Source organism: Cygnus atratus, chromosome 2 (assembly GCF_013377495.2).
Source record: "Cygnus atratus isolate AKBS03 ecotype Queensland, Australia chromosome 2, CAtr_DNAZoo_HiC_assembly, whole genome shotgun sequence".
Taxonomy (NCBI): Eukaryota; Metazoa; Chordata; class Aves; order Anseriformes; family Anatidae; genus Cygnus; species Cygnus atratus.
This window is the reverse complement of record NC_066363.1, coordinates 147038386-147055434: the sequence shown is the minus strand read 5'-3', so window position 1 is coordinate 147055434 and position 17049 is coordinate 147038386. Positions and strand designations below refer to the sequence as shown.

At 35.0% G+C, this 17049-nt stretch overlaps 1 protein-coding gene across 4 annotated transcripts in view; it reads left to right on the top strand.

The window, feature by feature from the left end:
- Nucleotides 1–17049, top strand: part of TAF2 (TATA-box binding protein associated factor 2) — a 57379-nt gene that overhangs the window by 20026 nt on the left and 20304 nt on the right. For all 4 annotated transcript variants that reach the window (XM_035556340.1, XM_035556338.2, XM_035556339.2 and 1 more), the window contains exons 11-20: nt 1216–1351; nt 2908–3062; nt 4649–4763; nt 4863–4972; nt 5611–5676; nt 7023–7275; nt 10711–10851; nt 12190–12300; nt 13910–14103; nt 14586–14725. In XM_035556340.1, coding sequence (XP_035412233.1) covers nt 1216–1351; nt 2908–3062; nt 4649–4763; nt 4863–4972; nt 5611–5676; nt 7023–7275; nt 10711–10851; nt 12190–12300; nt 13910–14103; nt 14586–14725 — 1421 coding nt within the window. The remainder of the gene's footprint in view (nt 1–1215; nt 1352–2907; nt 3063–4648; nt 4764–4862; nt 4973–5610; nt 5677–7022; nt 7276–10710; nt 10852–12189; nt 12301–13909; nt 14104–14585; nt 14726–17049) is intronic.

The following is a 17049-nucleotide window of genomic DNA, read 5'->3' as shown; positions in this document are numbered from 1 at the left end:
GTGAGAATCCCAGCAAAATCCCATTTTGAACCCTGGAGTTTTATGTGGTTGGTGTTTGCTATGGCACAGTGGCTAATTTATCATTCTCCACCAACCCTCATAAAATGAGTCTGGATTTCTGTTTCTTAAGAAGTTGGCCTGACATGGTGTGGGCCTTTTTTTTTTTTTTTTTAAGGTATTTGTTATTAGTTCATGGGAAAAAAATAATCAAGCGTGAAGAAGAAAAGAAGAACTAAAAGAAAAAAACAAAGCACAACACAATACAGTTTCCACAGCCTTGGTTCATCACTAAAATAAACTCAGAATTATCTTCTCAAATAATTGAAAAAGGGCAAAAAGGTCTTATTTTTCTAGGGAGATGCAGTATTAAAGTTACTTTTCTACTTTGAAACTGGGCTAAAGTTTGGAAAGTTCGTGTTCTGAAGTGTGAAACTTTAATTTTATAGTGCATCAAAATTAGGTCATATGGTGCTTTACTGCTGTACAGCCACTAAAGGTATCCAGAAATTAGTCCTGTTTGAAAAAAGTTTCAGGTTGTCTGTGTCTGTCTTCTGATGTGGAATGAAATTAGACTGTTTTAGATGTTTTGCTTATGGACACAAAGGGTATGTGTGAAGGAGCGCCACAGGAAGTTACAGAGATAGTGTGGCAGTGGTAGCGTGATGCTCTGCATAGTCTGCCTTGATATGATAGCTGATTTAGAAGGCATCTATTTGCCAAACTATTGAAAGCATAAATTTGCTAACTAAAATTAAATGTGATGACTCAGAGGAATTGATCATGAAAGTCTTTTTTGAATCTTAAAACTCCTACTTTCTTTAATTGCAAAAGTTATTTGCTTAAATGTAAAATATTAACTATGTACAGGCACTTAAAAGTGGAAGTGGAGCAGGGAGCATGCAATTTGAGTAATTTCCAGACTCAAGTCATAGATTCCCTTCTCTGTTTTTCACTGCTACCAGTCTTTTCGAGAAGTTACTGTGCAGCATGTATTACCTGTCATTATTCTCTATACAGTACTTGCTGTATTCCAGCTATGTGCACCCCAGTAACCTTTGTGTGTGGTCATTTGAAACGTCATAATTTACATCTTTAAAGCAGTAGAAGAGGTCCTAATGTTGGTGTGCCTATAATCTTAGTTGTTAAGTTATATTTTAGTTTTCATTCCATAAAATGCAAAACAAATTTTTTTTTTTTTTAATTTTTATTTTTCAGCCCTGCATCACACTTACACTTTTCTATCAAACACCCTCATACACTGTCCTGGGAGTATTACACTATGTTCCAGTGTAAAGCACATCTTGTTATGAGACTGATTGAGAACAGGATCAGCATGGAGTTCATGTTACAGGTAGGTAATTAAATGTTTATGTGGCATATAGACAGCTTTATATTTATTTATGTCGAGTATAGGCAGCTTTATATTATTTGCAAATAGAAATTTGCAATTTCTATTCATAAAATGGAGTTAAGAAAGAGCAAATCAGCTTTTCATAGGATTCCATTTATATTTTAAGTAGTAGTTTAAACAGCGTGGAACAAACATAAAATGTTGATCATTGCGTTAGGATAAGGTTAGCTATTATTCTTAAACATAACTAGTAATATTTTTATATATGCCTTATTCTTTGTAATATTAAGCTGTTTCATTGCTTTGAGTAAATGACTGGTTATTAACACTGAGAACCTGTTTTACTAGTAGTTTTGCAGCCATAACTAGTGTCATCATGAGCTAATGTAGTCAGATATTAATAATGAAAGTAAAGAGAATCTGGCTTCTGTTCTTTCCACTGCATAGCATTTTCAGTGCTAGAGGGAGCATAGATCTTTATATTAGAAGAAACAGTTGAATTGGAGATTGTCATTTTATTTTGAAATATTAAACTTCTGCAGAATTGTAGTTTTTTTTAAATGTTTTGTGACATGCCTTAAAAAGATAGGATGCTATAAAGAAACGCCAAACTAGGAACTAGGTGATACTTCTTCCTTTCAGCATCAGATTCCAGGTTTTTAAAGATAACATGTATGTGGATGTGCTAAAACTTCGTATAAGCAGCTGTTGTCAGGTTGAAAATACAGCAGATTTAAAGCTTCCATTAAATAAATTTTAATTATTCTTTGCATTTTTTTTAAAGGGATAGCTAGAAAGGTAAACAGAGAACCTCATGACTTCTGTTTCTAAACAGCAGATTTATTTAGTGATCTGTTTTACTGTAGATAATTTTAAAGCTTATGGACTTATAAGGGATTTTGTGTAAGACTATGGTAAGGAAGTATGTGAAGTGTTGGCTTAAGTTATAAAAGAAAAGAAAGGGTATGCATGTAACTCCTAAAAAGCTGGTTATTTGAAAAAGCTCAGGTAAAAAGAAGTGATTTTAAAGTACTTTGCTAACCTCTGCGTTTTATAATTTGGTAAATAAAGGCCACATGCACTTTCAGTGATTAACTTCATAAATTGCTTGTTTTTTGAAGTGTAGCTCATTAGAGATGCTTAGAACTAGAAAATGGCTACCAAAAATGTTTTGGTACGCTTTGTGTTCATCTCTATTTGTGAAAAAGCTGCCTAAGTTGTTCCTGCAGCCATTATGAGCAAAGACGACACTTTTAGTTTATTTTTGTTAAAACACACTTCATGTTATGAAGCTGGGGGTTCACCTCTTTTCTCAGCATCATGCGTAGTTTACCTCAAGTAAGGATGCATTCATGTCTGCAAATCACAATTTCTGATACGGGCAAGTAAATAATTTTCTGAAATATTTTTATTTTGAAAGACTTTTTTTGAAGTCCGTCGTCAAGGAATGAGTTTATTGGCCTTTAGTTAGAGTTCAATTGCAACTAATCAGGAAAGAAAGGCTTCTTTTGTATGTTGAAGTGCTTAATGAAAGTAATAACTTTTTATCATTTTAGGTTTTCAACAAGTTGTTGAGTCTGGCCAGCACTGCTTCATCTCAGAAGTTCCAGTCACACATGTGGAGTCAGATGTTGGTTTCCACATCTGGGTTTTTGAAATCTATCTCAAATGTCTCTGGCAAAGACATCCAACCTTTAATAAAGCAGTGGGTGTATCCTTTTTATTCTTGGTTTGGATTGTTAATATGGAGAATGAATTTGTTTTTTAATTGGCACTACTAAAGGAATGTGAAGAAAGATATTTCATGTCTTTGCTTTAAACATTTAAGTACATTATTCTTTGAATTAGAAATAAATGGGAGTCACAGGTTCATAGTCCTTTTATAGTCATTTAGAGTATGCTAGCTCTTTCGGGTGTCCTTTACCAGAAGGAATTGCTGCGATTTTAAGTTTTATTTTGCAGGAAGCACAAAAGCTCTGGTGGAATTCAAGGCCAAATTACACTAAAGGAATTCCAGAGGACACTGCCCATAGAAATATGCTGAAGTCTGACATGGAAAATGCTATAGTCTGGTGCATTTTTAGATGTGATTTCCAGTAAATCACCATGGAATGTGTAACCTAAAGCATGGATTGATGGTTTAAAATAAACTAGTATTTAACAGCTTGGTAGCTTGTGTTAGTGTTAGACCTTCAGGTCTAGCTCAAATAAAAATTTGAGTGTTGATGCTTCAAATTTCAGTGATATTAATCAAGAAATAGGGTTTCTTGTTTTGGATTGATGTGAGGGTAAATTTAAATTTGCTTCATTTAACAGGTTTAATTGGTAGTTTTAATTAAAGTGATTGCGGGTTAAAACAGTACAAGACTAAGTTTTACCCGATGGCAATGTCACGGACCTTTATGAAGGCAACCACCATGAACAGAACCAGTCTGTCTGAGGCATCTGTTTAGCCAAATGCATGTATCTGGGGAGAAGAGTTTTGTGTGATAGGAAGCCTGCTTGAAACTGGCAGCTCTCCCCTTAAATGTCAGGACATTAAAGAACAGGTTTTCTTTTCTTGCTTTTGCCATATGTCATCAGACACTTACTGGGAGCATGCCCTAGCCTAAAATACGTTTTCCTAGTGTTGTAGTTTTATTATAAATAAACTGTAGTAATGGATGTCAAAATAATAATGAATGCTGAAGCTATTCACAGAACAGTTTACCTGAAGTTATTGCCTGTGATAAAATTTGGAGTGAGATAATTATTTTTTATTGGTCACATAATGTAGTTTCATATATATGTGAGCTATTCTGTATACATCTGAACAACACGTGCAATGACTCATTTTTGAAAAACTGCAATAAAATAATTAAGTGCAGCACAGGTAGAAAACAGAAGGTCGCTATGTTTTCCTCTTAATTTGGTTTACCTGAAGTGTGTATTAAAACAAGTCATACAGAATTTACTAAAGATTTACTCAGTAACTTTCTCTGAGAGCATGTCAGGGACATTAGAATGTGGTAGGGTCCAGTGTAGTTTTTCATGATGAATTCTTTCTTCCTAGATAATTTTCACTGTACTTCCTTTTTTTTTTTCCTTTGTACATGAATGTACATTAAAGTACTGTTTAAAGAAAAAAAATGGAAATTCTTACGAAGAAACATGTTTTCATTTCCTGATTTTCTTGGGATAGGAGATTTTAGAATTAAAAAAGCATAAAGCAAGTGTAAAAAGTGAGTGAAAACCTTGAGAGTTATGATTGTTTATAGTTACTGCATTGTGCCGCAGAATTCCTATACTGCTTTGTAGAGATCAGAGTGGAGTGGTCAAATTTTACGGCAGCTTTGCATTTAATAGAAAACGGAATGTTTTGGAATTGGAAATAAAACAAGACTACACATCTCCTGGGACTCAGAAATATGTGGTAAGGCCAATTTCCCATATTTTACCTATGCATATAAGTGCGATGTGAGCATTAACGAGCATTATTTTTAATGCTAATAACAATCTTTTGAATTTTAAGGGTCCTCTTAAAGTGACAGTGCAAGAACTTGATGGATCATTTAACCATACATTGCAGATTGAAGAAAATAGTCTTAAGCATGATATACCTTGCCATTCTAAAAGCAGAAGGTAAGACTTAAAAATATATAAACTGCAAGCATTTTTTACTGTGGATACATGAAAATGCATAGGGCATTGATAATAAATACATGCTTTTTAAATTTTATAACTACATCTTGTTGCTCTTATTGAATAAGATTTGCCTGTGATGTAGGGGGGGGAAATAGAATTTACTACTGTTTGTGAACAGCAAGAAACCTTACATTTTATATGCAGTTCTGAATAAAGATCTTAAATTTTGTATAAAGTTTTATAGAGAAGTTTGTTTGTATAGGAGAGCAAGTTGAATGAAGGCTCCAGCTTCATCAGATTTTTCATAAAGGCTTTGAATGAGTTTTCTCACCAAGGGGAAAGACTAAAGAAAGGCAAGAGAAGAATCTCAAGTGAGGGTATATGAATTGAAGCATGTACATAGTTTTTGTTTTCTGTTAGAGTCCCCAGTGGTTTCTTTTCTAAATAAAACTAAGCATAGCTCAACTTTGATTTCTTTTAATTTTTTTTTTTCCTGGGTGAGCGTTGGTTTTTGGTTTGGTAAATTACTTTAGCAAACCTTATCTTCGTTTTTAAGCATATCTTAGCTAGTAGGATGATTTTCGAAATGCTTACCTTTATTTTCTTTTTTCTCTCTTTTTTTTTTTTTTTAACAGAAATAAGAAAAAAAAGATTCCACTGATGAATGGAGAAGAGGTGGACATGGACCTTTCCGCTATGGAGTAAGTTGGCTGAAGTTTCTCGGTGTGACACTGAGCCATATTACCTTTATTTGAAGCATGGTTTTTTGCTTGTTTTTTTTTTTTAAGAATTTGATAGTAGATTTGGACTTCATTGTATGACTGGCAGATTTCAAGACAAAAGTCAGCAGTTTTTGTTGGACCTCGATGAAGACCATTTAACTTAGCACTAAGATAAAGAAGTTCTTGAAACCTATGGTTAATTTAAAAATAATTCTTTTAGATTACAAATGAACGTTGAAATACTTCATACTGAAAAGAATATATTAGGGTGTTAAGCTCTATGGAAGCAACCTCTTGCTCAGAGTAAATACTCATTTTACCCTCCTTGAGCTGGAGCTGGTGTTGCTCTCAGAAAGGTGTTCATAGGTGTTGGTACTTTGTTTGCTTGCTGATGAAAGTAAATTATCTTTTCTTGAAGACTAAATGGTGTCTCATTGTAGAAGGATAGTTTGCTTGTCTCCTTTAAAGCGTTGGAGATTACTAGTAAATTAAACCTTATCTAAAAATGCCCAGAAATAATTTTATAGAGGGGATATAGTCATTGAGCAAGTCACTGTTATAATTTCTGTATTAACAGACATGAATAAATGATTTTTAGATTGTTTTTAGGAGCATTTAGCATCTAGCTCCTATTTGTGCTTGCTGTTCCCACAAATGACTCGTGCCGTAATGGTGCTGTCTGAATACAAAGTATAAAACACTTCCTTGTGTAGAATACAATTGAGTATGTTCATCTTTGGGACTAAAACTTTAATCCTGCATGATGATACTTTTGCTTTTATGATTGTTTGTCCTGACGGTTCTGTGCAATTGCATGGTTACCCTTGTCAGCTTTCAACACAATAGCATGTTTGTGGTTGTAAAGTATTTTCACGTCTATTGATGAAAGCCAGTACATAAAGCTTTAGGTGGTTACCATGGGATTTTCTTTGATTTTTTTTTTCTGGTAGACTTCAAGTGTAGAAGGTCATAAAGTATGCTTCTCAGCCATGACAGTTATGGTACCTGAGGAAGAAGATTTTAAGTATACTGAGATTATACAGTAGTTTACCATGAACTCACATCTGTTGTGTAAAAATAGTGAAACTACTGCTTTCACTGACATTTAAGTCTTGGGCAGATTGCCCTGAAAGGTTATAGAGTTGCCATCATAGGAGCAGGAGCCTGGATCAGATGACTTTCAAAAGTCCCTTCTGACTTAAATTCATGTATGGTTCTTGGACTCTAAATACTTCAAACATAACTCATAACAAGTCAGAACATCTTTTTGATTTCTAGAGTCTTGAAATGCTGTAAACTATTAATGTTTCTCATGTCTGTCTTAGTGCTGATTCCCCTTTGCTCTGGATAAGAATAGACCCTGATATGTCAGTACTGAGGAAGGTAGAATTTGAACAGTCTGATTTCATGTGGCAGTATCAGCTTCGATATGAGCGAGATGTGGTTGCACAAGAAGAAGCCATTCTGGCATTGGAAAAGTTCCCCACGCCAGCATCACGGCTTGCACTCACTGATATACTAGAACAGGAACAGTGCTTCTACCGAGTGAGAATGCTGGCCTGCTTCTGCCTTGCAAAGGTGAGGTTGTGTGGATGGGAATAAGGAAAGAAATGTGCTAGACATTGTAAACATTTGAAAATGGGTCAAAACTCACCACAGTTCTTAAATTGGCTTGATATTTAGCCTCTTAAAAGGGTTTGCCAAGTATTTTTAACTTGACTGATTTGAAAGGAAAGCTGTATTATTTTAGTCTGTAAATGGAGACTGCAGAAGGCTTTCATAATTGTCAAAATTGAGATGTCAGACATGAAAACCACAAGGGATTTTTCCAGATTTCATTAAGTGGCAGAAATAAAAGACTTTTGTTCACTTTTTTCAGAGCCAAAATTCATTTTTTTTATTTTACTGGGAAGTTCCTTGGCTTCTCTGAGAAATTTGGAGTTTCAAAATTCATCTATCTGTCTAATGTGAATTCAGATTACTGCTGTATATTGTTTCAAGTTGAATAGGGGCACAAAGTAAATAGTGTTGGTCTCTAATTAAATATTCAAAAGCCAGGTCATTGCCATTAAAAGAGAAGGTATTTTTTGTTTAGACACAAAATTAACATTAAGAATTAAACATAGAGATCCTGATAAAACAACTGGATGGAAACACAAAAGAGTAAGAAATTATTGAGAAGGCATGTTACTGACATACTTTACGTAAAGGCATGTTATTGACGGTTTGTAGAAGTTGAATTATTGGTATATAGCTTCATCTCTGCTGGCTACCTGTTAAGAGTAATTCAGTACCCGTACAGAAATATACCCTTTGGGCATATTTTGAAAATCAAAATACAAGAAATGCTTGTGATGGTGTATTTTAATATTACAAAATACTGATATAATGCTGCCAGTGTATGTGCTAGGAGCAATACTGCCACTACCTGACTTAAAATATGTGTATTTCATAGTGAATTTATTTGGAATATTTAAAAGTAAAGGTGGCTTCCACAGATGAATGTTAAAAGAGCAGTTGTTAACAATGTTGAAATGTATTTTTTTTTCGTTCTTCGAATTCACAGGCAGTTGGGTTGTAGATAACCATAACTAGTTTTTTTCAGTTGTATTTGTATGAAATTGTATTAAAAAAATCTGAGATCTAGAGATAAGATGGTTGACTCAGAAAATAATTATAAATCTATGTGAAAAGTGTGTTTGTGTTATTAAATCAAGGTGAAGGGGCATGGAAGGACGTGGTTGTAGATATGTTTACCCATGCTACCTAGGAGAAAAGTGTAATATATTCTATTAATGGTTCCAACATCAGGCTGTTAGTAAGAATCACTTCCTATTAACTCTGTTTAATTTTCACAGCTTGTAAATATTCAAGATTTGTAGACTTTATTGGAAAAAGTCAAGTCCTCCATGTTTTGTTAGTGGGAGGGTTATTTTGTGTTAATTTGCACCTTCTGGCTGGATAGTGGTTATTTAGGAGAAACATTCTTGGTGTACTTACATGGATACAGAAAAAGTGATAGTGTAATAAATTCAGTTCTAAAATTGCATTTTCAAATGTATGACTTGTTGTAAAACAGCACTTCAGTCAAGTATTCATGAAAAATATTAAATCCTCGTTAATGAATAGATGCCCGTGTGCATGTGCAAATACACACACAGACCACTGAGAAGTTCATGGCAAATGACCCTACAGAGAAAGGAGAAAATAATAATGTTATGATACTAAGTCCTGGGAGCAGACAGGCTGATTTTCAATCTATAGGTTTGAGTCTACTGAAGTGCCAGTGATGTTCCGTAAGGTTTAAAAAACCAACAAACATAAAAAAAAAAAAACCTTCACCATCAGAAAAAAACTCAAAACAATGAGGAGTTTTACAGCTGTGCGTTATAGTTATATCTTAGGTCAAATAAGTTGCCAGTTCTTACGATATACTGAATTGATAGATGCAGAAATAGAGTATACCTTTTTAAGTAAAATTAATGCAAGAGAGGTTTCCTGCCTTATGGTAAGGAGAATTTGCAAATACATTTAATTGAGATTGTGTAAATTGTCGATAGAATAAATAGAAAACTTGGATTCTGTCAGTATTTAAAGAGGAATGTACACGAGTCGGACCACATTGTAAGACCAAAAAATAATGAAAAGATGATGATTTTACTACTTTTGATTTAACTTGAAAATACCATTCTTCGTCTATAGAATTTGCAAAATGAAATATTTAAAATGATAAAAAAAAATAAAAACTTGTACCCCAATTGTAATGAGTTGTGGATATCTTGTAAATGCAGTAGTCTCTTGTAATGTTTTGGAGTGCGTTTTGTTACACTGCTACATAAATTTCACATTTTCAATTCTAAGTTCTTCATGGTTTTCGAGTAGCCTTTAGGATTAAAACTTCGTTTGTAGGAAAACTTGTTAAGTATGTTACACAAAAAGCCATACCTGCATCTGTAGTTAGAAGACTTCTGTTACTGCAAAAGTCTAGTCTGACTGCACTATTTTCTCCCTTTAACTTTCCTTTGAAAGCTGACTTAAAAGGAAAATGTCTTTCAATAATAAAGCCCACATCTTACATAAAAGAGATGGTGAAATTAATTGCTACCCATCTTTAAGTAGCTTCTATCTTTTCTTTCTCTTACTGCATATGTAACAGTCTTTGGAATAAAGTAAACTAATTTAGAAGGAGATAATCACGGTCAGTTTCATTTGTGTGAAAATGGTATTTTCCTTAGTTTGTGGAAGGTCTGTGACACTGGAACATCCAAAATTTTAGGGTGTGTTGGTCCCATTTGTTAATAAACACTCAGATATTCTTCTCTGCACGCTTACATTGTTCCATGCAACAAATATATAGAATCCCCAGGGTGCTGGCAAGGCAGAAAGACAGTTTTGTCCTTGTAGAACCTTGCTTCCTTACACCAAAACAGATCATAGCAATAAATTTGTCACTCTGCAGTCTTGTTGTGAATTAAGGTTATTTGAGGAATATTCTATTCTTCGTTCTGTGAAGATTAAAGCTGAGAGATAGCTGACTTGTCTTTTGCTTTAGGGGTGGTCTTTTAGTCTTAGGGTGGTTGAGACCTAGTTAAAGTCTAGGCTGAGGTTACTGGCAGGGTAAATTGGGGAAGTTGGTATTGTAAAAGCCTCTTCCATCGCTGGCTTCTGTAGAGTCAGAAAACTTGGCTTAATAAACACAGAATATTTGCCTAAAATATAAAAGAGAAAATAATTAAGAACAGAAGCTTATCACGGAAAGGTAATTAGTTGTTGACATCTTCCAAGTGAAACAATTTTATGAAAACTTACCTTTAATGTAGACAAGATGTATTGGGGATGGCAGAGAAAACTTAGCTAACGTAATACGTTGTTGAAAATAGGTACGTATTTGAAGGGCAGTATATTTTTGGCAATTATTCTTTTTTTATTATGGGAAATTTGTATTTCTTTACAGCCAACCCGAACTTACAGTGGTGATGTTAATGTGACTTGCCTTTCCTCCTAATTATACAGATTGCAAATTCCATGGTAAGTACATGGACAGGACCACCAGCCATGAAGTCACTCTTTACCCGAATGTTTTGCTGTAAGACTTGTCCAAACATTGTGAAGACCAACAACTTCATGAACTTTCAAAGCTATTTCCTGCAAAAGGTAAAATTTATTTTTCCACTGAACTTTTTAAATTAAATGTCAAAACACATAAATGTTCCTACAGATGACAACTGTAAGAATGTGAATAGCACAGTCCCATTTTACCCAGTCATTAAAAACCCAAAACAACTCGTTCTTTCTTATTTGGTATCTGTTTGTTTCATCTTTGTCAAAAAACACTTAACAAAACTCTAGCAATTTTTTTTTCTGGGTAGCTGAAGTTAAATTAGCAATTCCTTCAGGAGAATGGAGTACGTATAATGATTAGTTGTAAATATTTGTGAGCTCATTCTTACATACAGTTTGTTGCACAATAACAAGGCCAATCATTTTTAGGTGAATTCATCAACCGTCTTCATTACTTGCATTGATTTCGTACTACAAATAAAATCTCATAAACCTTATCTTAAATTGGTTGGCCTTTCAGTTGAAGGCACTACATAATCCTTCTTGCCCCCTCCTTTCCATTAGTTGTCAACATCATGTGTTGCTGCAGCTTGCTTTGATGACTTTTTTTTTTTTACTGGGACCTATAGTTGTTAGTTGTACAGTGAATAACAGTTAAAATAAATGACAGTGGTTTTCTCTCAAGGTTTACTTTATAATTTTTGGACGATTGAGTTACAGATCTCATACTTCTGATTATGGAGAAAACCTAAATTTTATTTCTCTGTGCAAGATTGCATCATCCTTTTTACCGCCATGTTCGTTCTTGGGCTGACTTTTCTGTTCTTCTGCTCTTTTTCTCATTGTTCATTCTTTCCCACTAAATCTTTTGCTTTTCTCCCTAAGACGTTTAATCCCATGTCCCAGATTTATAGTGCAAGGGTAGGATTCCTGAATCTGTGTGAGTTGAGCCTAGAGAACTGCTTAGCACATTCTAAAAGAAATATCTAGTGAGGTTAATAGCTATCTGGCTAATAATTCTTTAGGCTCCACTGACTGTTTTGGGTGTATACCTCTTAATGGTAATGGAAGCTTAGACATCAGGTTCACATGTAAGCACACAAATTAGGTGGCAATTTCAGAATGAATTCCACCATCATTTTCTTTGCTTCACTATTTTCCAATTCTTACCTTTTAGATAGTGCCTTGAATTGAGTCGTTTCTTGCATATACAGCTTTTTCTGTCTGCTATAACTAATTATCGAGTAATAATTGCATTGGTTTTGATCTGAAGATTGTGCAGCATATTGTATCTTTTTCAAAATGCATTTAAATAAAACTTCTTAGAGATTTGGTATTGCAAAAGTAATTGTTTATTTCAAGGGAGTAGCTCTTTTCAGGGCATAACTGTCCTTTCATTAACGTAAAAATGATGTTAATTTTATTACACAGACTATGCCTGTTGCCATGGCCCTTCTGAGAGATGTTCACAACCTCTGTCCCAAGGAGGTTTTAATGTTTATTTTGGATTTGATCAAGTATAATGATAACAGAAAGAATAAGGTAAAGAATGTGTTTATTTTAATCTCTCTTTTTTTGTTTAAAAAAGTCTTAAAGTTAATATACTATTTGATGTATTACGCCACTAATGTAAATACCCAGCAAGTAGAGTTGATAAAAGCTGATACACTAAACTAAACAGTAAATGTTACAGAAGATTCTCTAGCTGACATTTGTGGTGACATTTCTTGGATGTTTCTCTTGGAGGAAGCACTGTGCTTGTTGACTTACGAAGGACCTGCCTGTCTTCATTTGCGCACATGCTTTTCTTGATATTTTTTTCATTCAAAAGACCTGTTTTTTGAGAGAATGTGCGTGAAGGTTAACATTTTCTCAATAAATGTAGCATGCAAAGTTAAGCACTTGTTTCTACTTTGAGAAGATTGTCTGAAAGAGCAAGGAAATAATCTTGGTTTTTATGATATATGGGATTCTGGGTTCTGAATAACAGCTCTGGCTTACAGAACTGAATGGTCTTCATGTAGTCAAATAACAGCTGAAACTGAATGTAATGTTTCATCCCTAAACTGAAGTGCCTGAGTTGGAAGTGTCTTCTGAAGTTACCTTCCCAAACAGAGCACCTCTGAAGCATGGTTAAAGGACCTTTAGGATCCTGAGATGATACAAGATTCCACTTCCCTAGCTTTAGAAGAAGACCACAGCTGCTAGGATCCTAACATAATCTTCCAAATTAAATACTCAAATCTTAGTGGAACAAATCTGAGGTCTCTTAAACCTCATTTTCTAGTTTGTAGAAACACTAACAAGACACTTGTTGAAGAGTACTGAAATAAGAGGATGATAGAAGGTGAAGTGGTAAAGAGAGAATGTACACGCATGCCAGTAGTCAGAGGATGTACTGAGTTGTATTAACATCTCTCTACCACTGAAGGAGAGATTCCACTTTGCTTTTCCACATGTCATTTGCAAACATGTATTTGATACCTTCTGCAGGATTTAACACTCTTTGGGTTTGTTTAGATGAAATTAACTAATATGCAACCCAGTACTTTTTTTCTGCTTTTATAGTCGTATTTCTGCACTTTATGCTGTGCAGTAATCTGACAAGACCAGTAAGTGCCACAGTTAACACAAGGGAAGGGGTGAAACTGTGTGCCCAGGAAAAAGGAGCAAACGTAGAAGCAAGATTTTCCTTACTAAACAGCAGTGAGACATTAATTCACCTGAGAAGCACTTGAAGTGGCTATCTAGATGAAACCTGATTTTTTTCAGAGGTGCCAAGCACCCATTAACCTTGGTAACCTTGCAACTGAATATAGAAAGAGACAGGTAGTTTAAAGCTCACACTTGGAAGTAATGGCTTTTATTTTCCAAATCTCGAACATTTTCAGTACCCGATTTTTCTTTTTAGAAACCAATGTATTAATATGCTCTTATTTTATAAGTGAAGATTAATGCTTGATAGAATATCTGCTTGCTCAAACACTCTCAAATCTGTATTCAGAACAAACATGTTCAACTGTTTTGCTTTTTTACAGTTTGTCATACAGTTTCTGTTTTAAGATCTTGTTCTGTAACAGTGCTTCAAATTACTCATCATTAAGAACATATATTGTTATATTGCTTGTGTTTAAATGCTGTTTTCATCTAGTTTTCAGACAACTACTACCGTGCTGAACTGATTGATGCCCTGGCCAACTCTGTAACTCCTGCAGTCAGTGTGAACAATGAAGTCCGAACACTGGATAACTTAAATCCAGACGTTCGACTTATTCTTGAGGAAATTACACGTTTCCTAAATATGGAGAAGCTTCTTCCCAGCTACAGACATACCATTACAGTCAGGTGTGATTTAGTGATTGTTGTACGTACAAAAAGAGCGGACACATTAACACTACTTTTTTGTTTATAGTTCTGTAGTTACTGAGATTTTAGCTTACCTCCTTTAGTCTTACATGGCAAATTCCTTCTAATTTCCAAAAGTTGGTAGTGTGAGTTTGTCTCAAATGTTCTGTTCATGAAAGGTTCACAAAAGGTAGAGTAACAATTTCTGTAGAGTACACAACACTAATCTGAACTGTGTTTTCTGAGTAAATTAGTGAAGTTCTACTTCAATCAAACTGAATTTGGCATAGCAGAGAATTGTTTCAGTGTTCTGCCTAATTCAGAGTTAATGAGTGCTACGTGTTAATACGATGAAAATAATTGTAACATGTTAATTTAATTCTAGAAAAATGACAAGACTACTTGATTCTGAAGGAGATAACTGTGTACTTTGTGGCTGGCATTTTGGAAGCCTAATATAAATTTCTTTTTACCGCATCTAGCTGCTTAAAAGCTATTCGGGTGCTTCAGAAGAATGGTCATGTCCCAAGCGATCCTGCTCTTTTCAAGTCATATGCAGAATATGGGCATTTTGTGGATGTCCGAATAGCAGCGTTGGAGGCTGTTGTTGACTACACAAAAGGTACTTTTGCATGTCTTTTGTCCCTTTGTAACACTTCTGATATAGTAGAAAAGTGAAATAATTACCTCGTTAATATTATATTGAAGTAGCGTCCACCAGAAGAGCTTGTGTGGTGACAGACGTGTCGATAAGCGAAGCTGTGATTGCTATTAAGGTTTTGTCCTAGAGAATGCAAGTTTTACGAAGATGCGGTGAGCATTGTTTCTCAGTGTTCTGTAAACTGAATCAGACATCTGGAGTTTTGACATGATGAGTAGTGATAAGGGGTGTGGTGATTTCTTTAAACACCTCATGTTCAGTGATTTTGATTCAGTGAGTTCAGCCATAATTGCTACTCAAAGCTCTTGGTTTTGATTTGCCTTCTTACTAATCACTTTGTTTTGCTTTTTTTCATGCATCTTATAGCTATAAATTTTGGAAACTTAAATTATTTTAATGATTATTGGTTGATTCTGCTTTGCCGTTCCTTATACACAGCCTGTGTTTATGAGATTTCTGTTTTCTTAATATTTTCCTTATCTTGCTTGACTGTTGCAGGTCCTTGAAAACAAATACTGGGTAGCTTTTTTAATGACCAAATAAATTGAAATTCAATCCTGACAGATGTTCTATAGAGAATTGGAAACTAATGATTTGCATTTATGAAATGAATTTATTCCTAGATTAGCCTGTTCATTTACTTGAATTAGTCTTTCTATGTTCAGCAGATTTGTGACTGTTCTTGTGTTTGAAAGGTTATTACTGACCAAGTAGCTTAATTCTTTCATTCTTTCTCTGTGAGAAGCTTGGTGATTCTAGATTTCTAATTATTCCTCCTCAGATTTCATGTTTTCATTTTGAGGGGAGTAGTGTTTCTCTTGCTTTGTGCATGAGTTGTTGCTTTCACTTTTTATAAGGAGCTTTGCTTGTATCTTTCTGCTGTCCTTGCGTCCAAAGACATTTCAAACTAGGTAGGGAATGGGAGGTTTCAAGGCAATTTGAGTGAATGTATCTGAGAGAATTCAGACCTATCCTTACACACTGAAACCAAAACAAGTGGTAACTTCAAGGCATCGCCCTTGGGCTCAGCCCTCTTCCATGTCATTCCCTAGGCATTCTGGATCCATAACCCACTGCAAATGTACCGTTTGGTAACCCTGGGAGCGATACCCAGCTAGAATTCATAACTCTGCTGATACTGGGCATATCTCTTTCTGTTCTGGTGCTTACTTTGTTTTCCTCCCTTCATAGAGTGTTAGTGGAAAGATTTGCTGGAGAATGAAAAGCTTACTCATCAGCCTGCTTCCTTTAGGATAATCTCAATAATTCATCCCACCCTTTGGAAAGACAAACTGATGGAAATAATGTTTTCTTATTAAATTCTTGACCTTTTATGGGTGTTGTTTATATTTAATGATTGACTTGGGTAAGAAAGTGCTAGTATTGCAAAGTAGTATATCACATCTTTTAAAAAAAGAGCTGATCAGATGAGTTGCTGTGTAAGCAAGGTAGGGTATGTTGCTCAAAATACTCGATAGATACAGGAAGGGAAAACTTGAATGGTAAAAAGTAGAAGAAAGATTACCTGAAGAAATCAGTGATTGAGCTACATATATATTATGATTGAGCTCACTGTCAGGTCTGGAAATGATGGGTTAGAGTATTACTGTACCCAACTGCCTTGCCAACAGCTTTTTCTCTGACAAGGGGGTATCAGAGACAAATAGATGCATAGTCTGCTGTAAAATCAATACAGTTCCCAACACAGCCTCCCACGTTATTTAACCATCCGTGTCACTTCTCAAATACAACATTCCAGCACTTAACACGCTAGCTTCTGTTCCAGCTGTAAGACTGGTGGCTTACGGTATAGGGGTAAATCTGAAAGCTCAGTGTGCTAACTACCTTCAGCTAACCATATAGAAGTTAGAAGTGCTTGTCTTGCAGGGCCCGAAGTGTCTGGCTTTGGAAGAAGAAACGATTGGTCATCTGTTGCCAAGAGGTCTGATTCTCGTTGTTCCCGGTTACCTGGTTTCCAGTTCATACTGGATGTAAAACAGCAGCTATCAAATGCCTGTTGCTTGTGCCAAAGCTGGCTTTTTAACAGTTCTTGTAAAGGAAGCTGACTGATTTTGTTATTTCCATAAAAAGGAAAGTCTGTGTTTTCTGGGGCAGTGTGGAACTCCCATGTTTTTCTATCAACTCTCAGGGCAGGAATAGTGCTGCCTTTTTTTAAGTTACTTTAAAAGAAATCATTTCACCATGGAACAGAATAAGTTGTTTTCTTTGCTGTTAATAGTAGGCTTTTTTTGAGACACGGTAACTCTGTAAAATGCTTGAGGCAG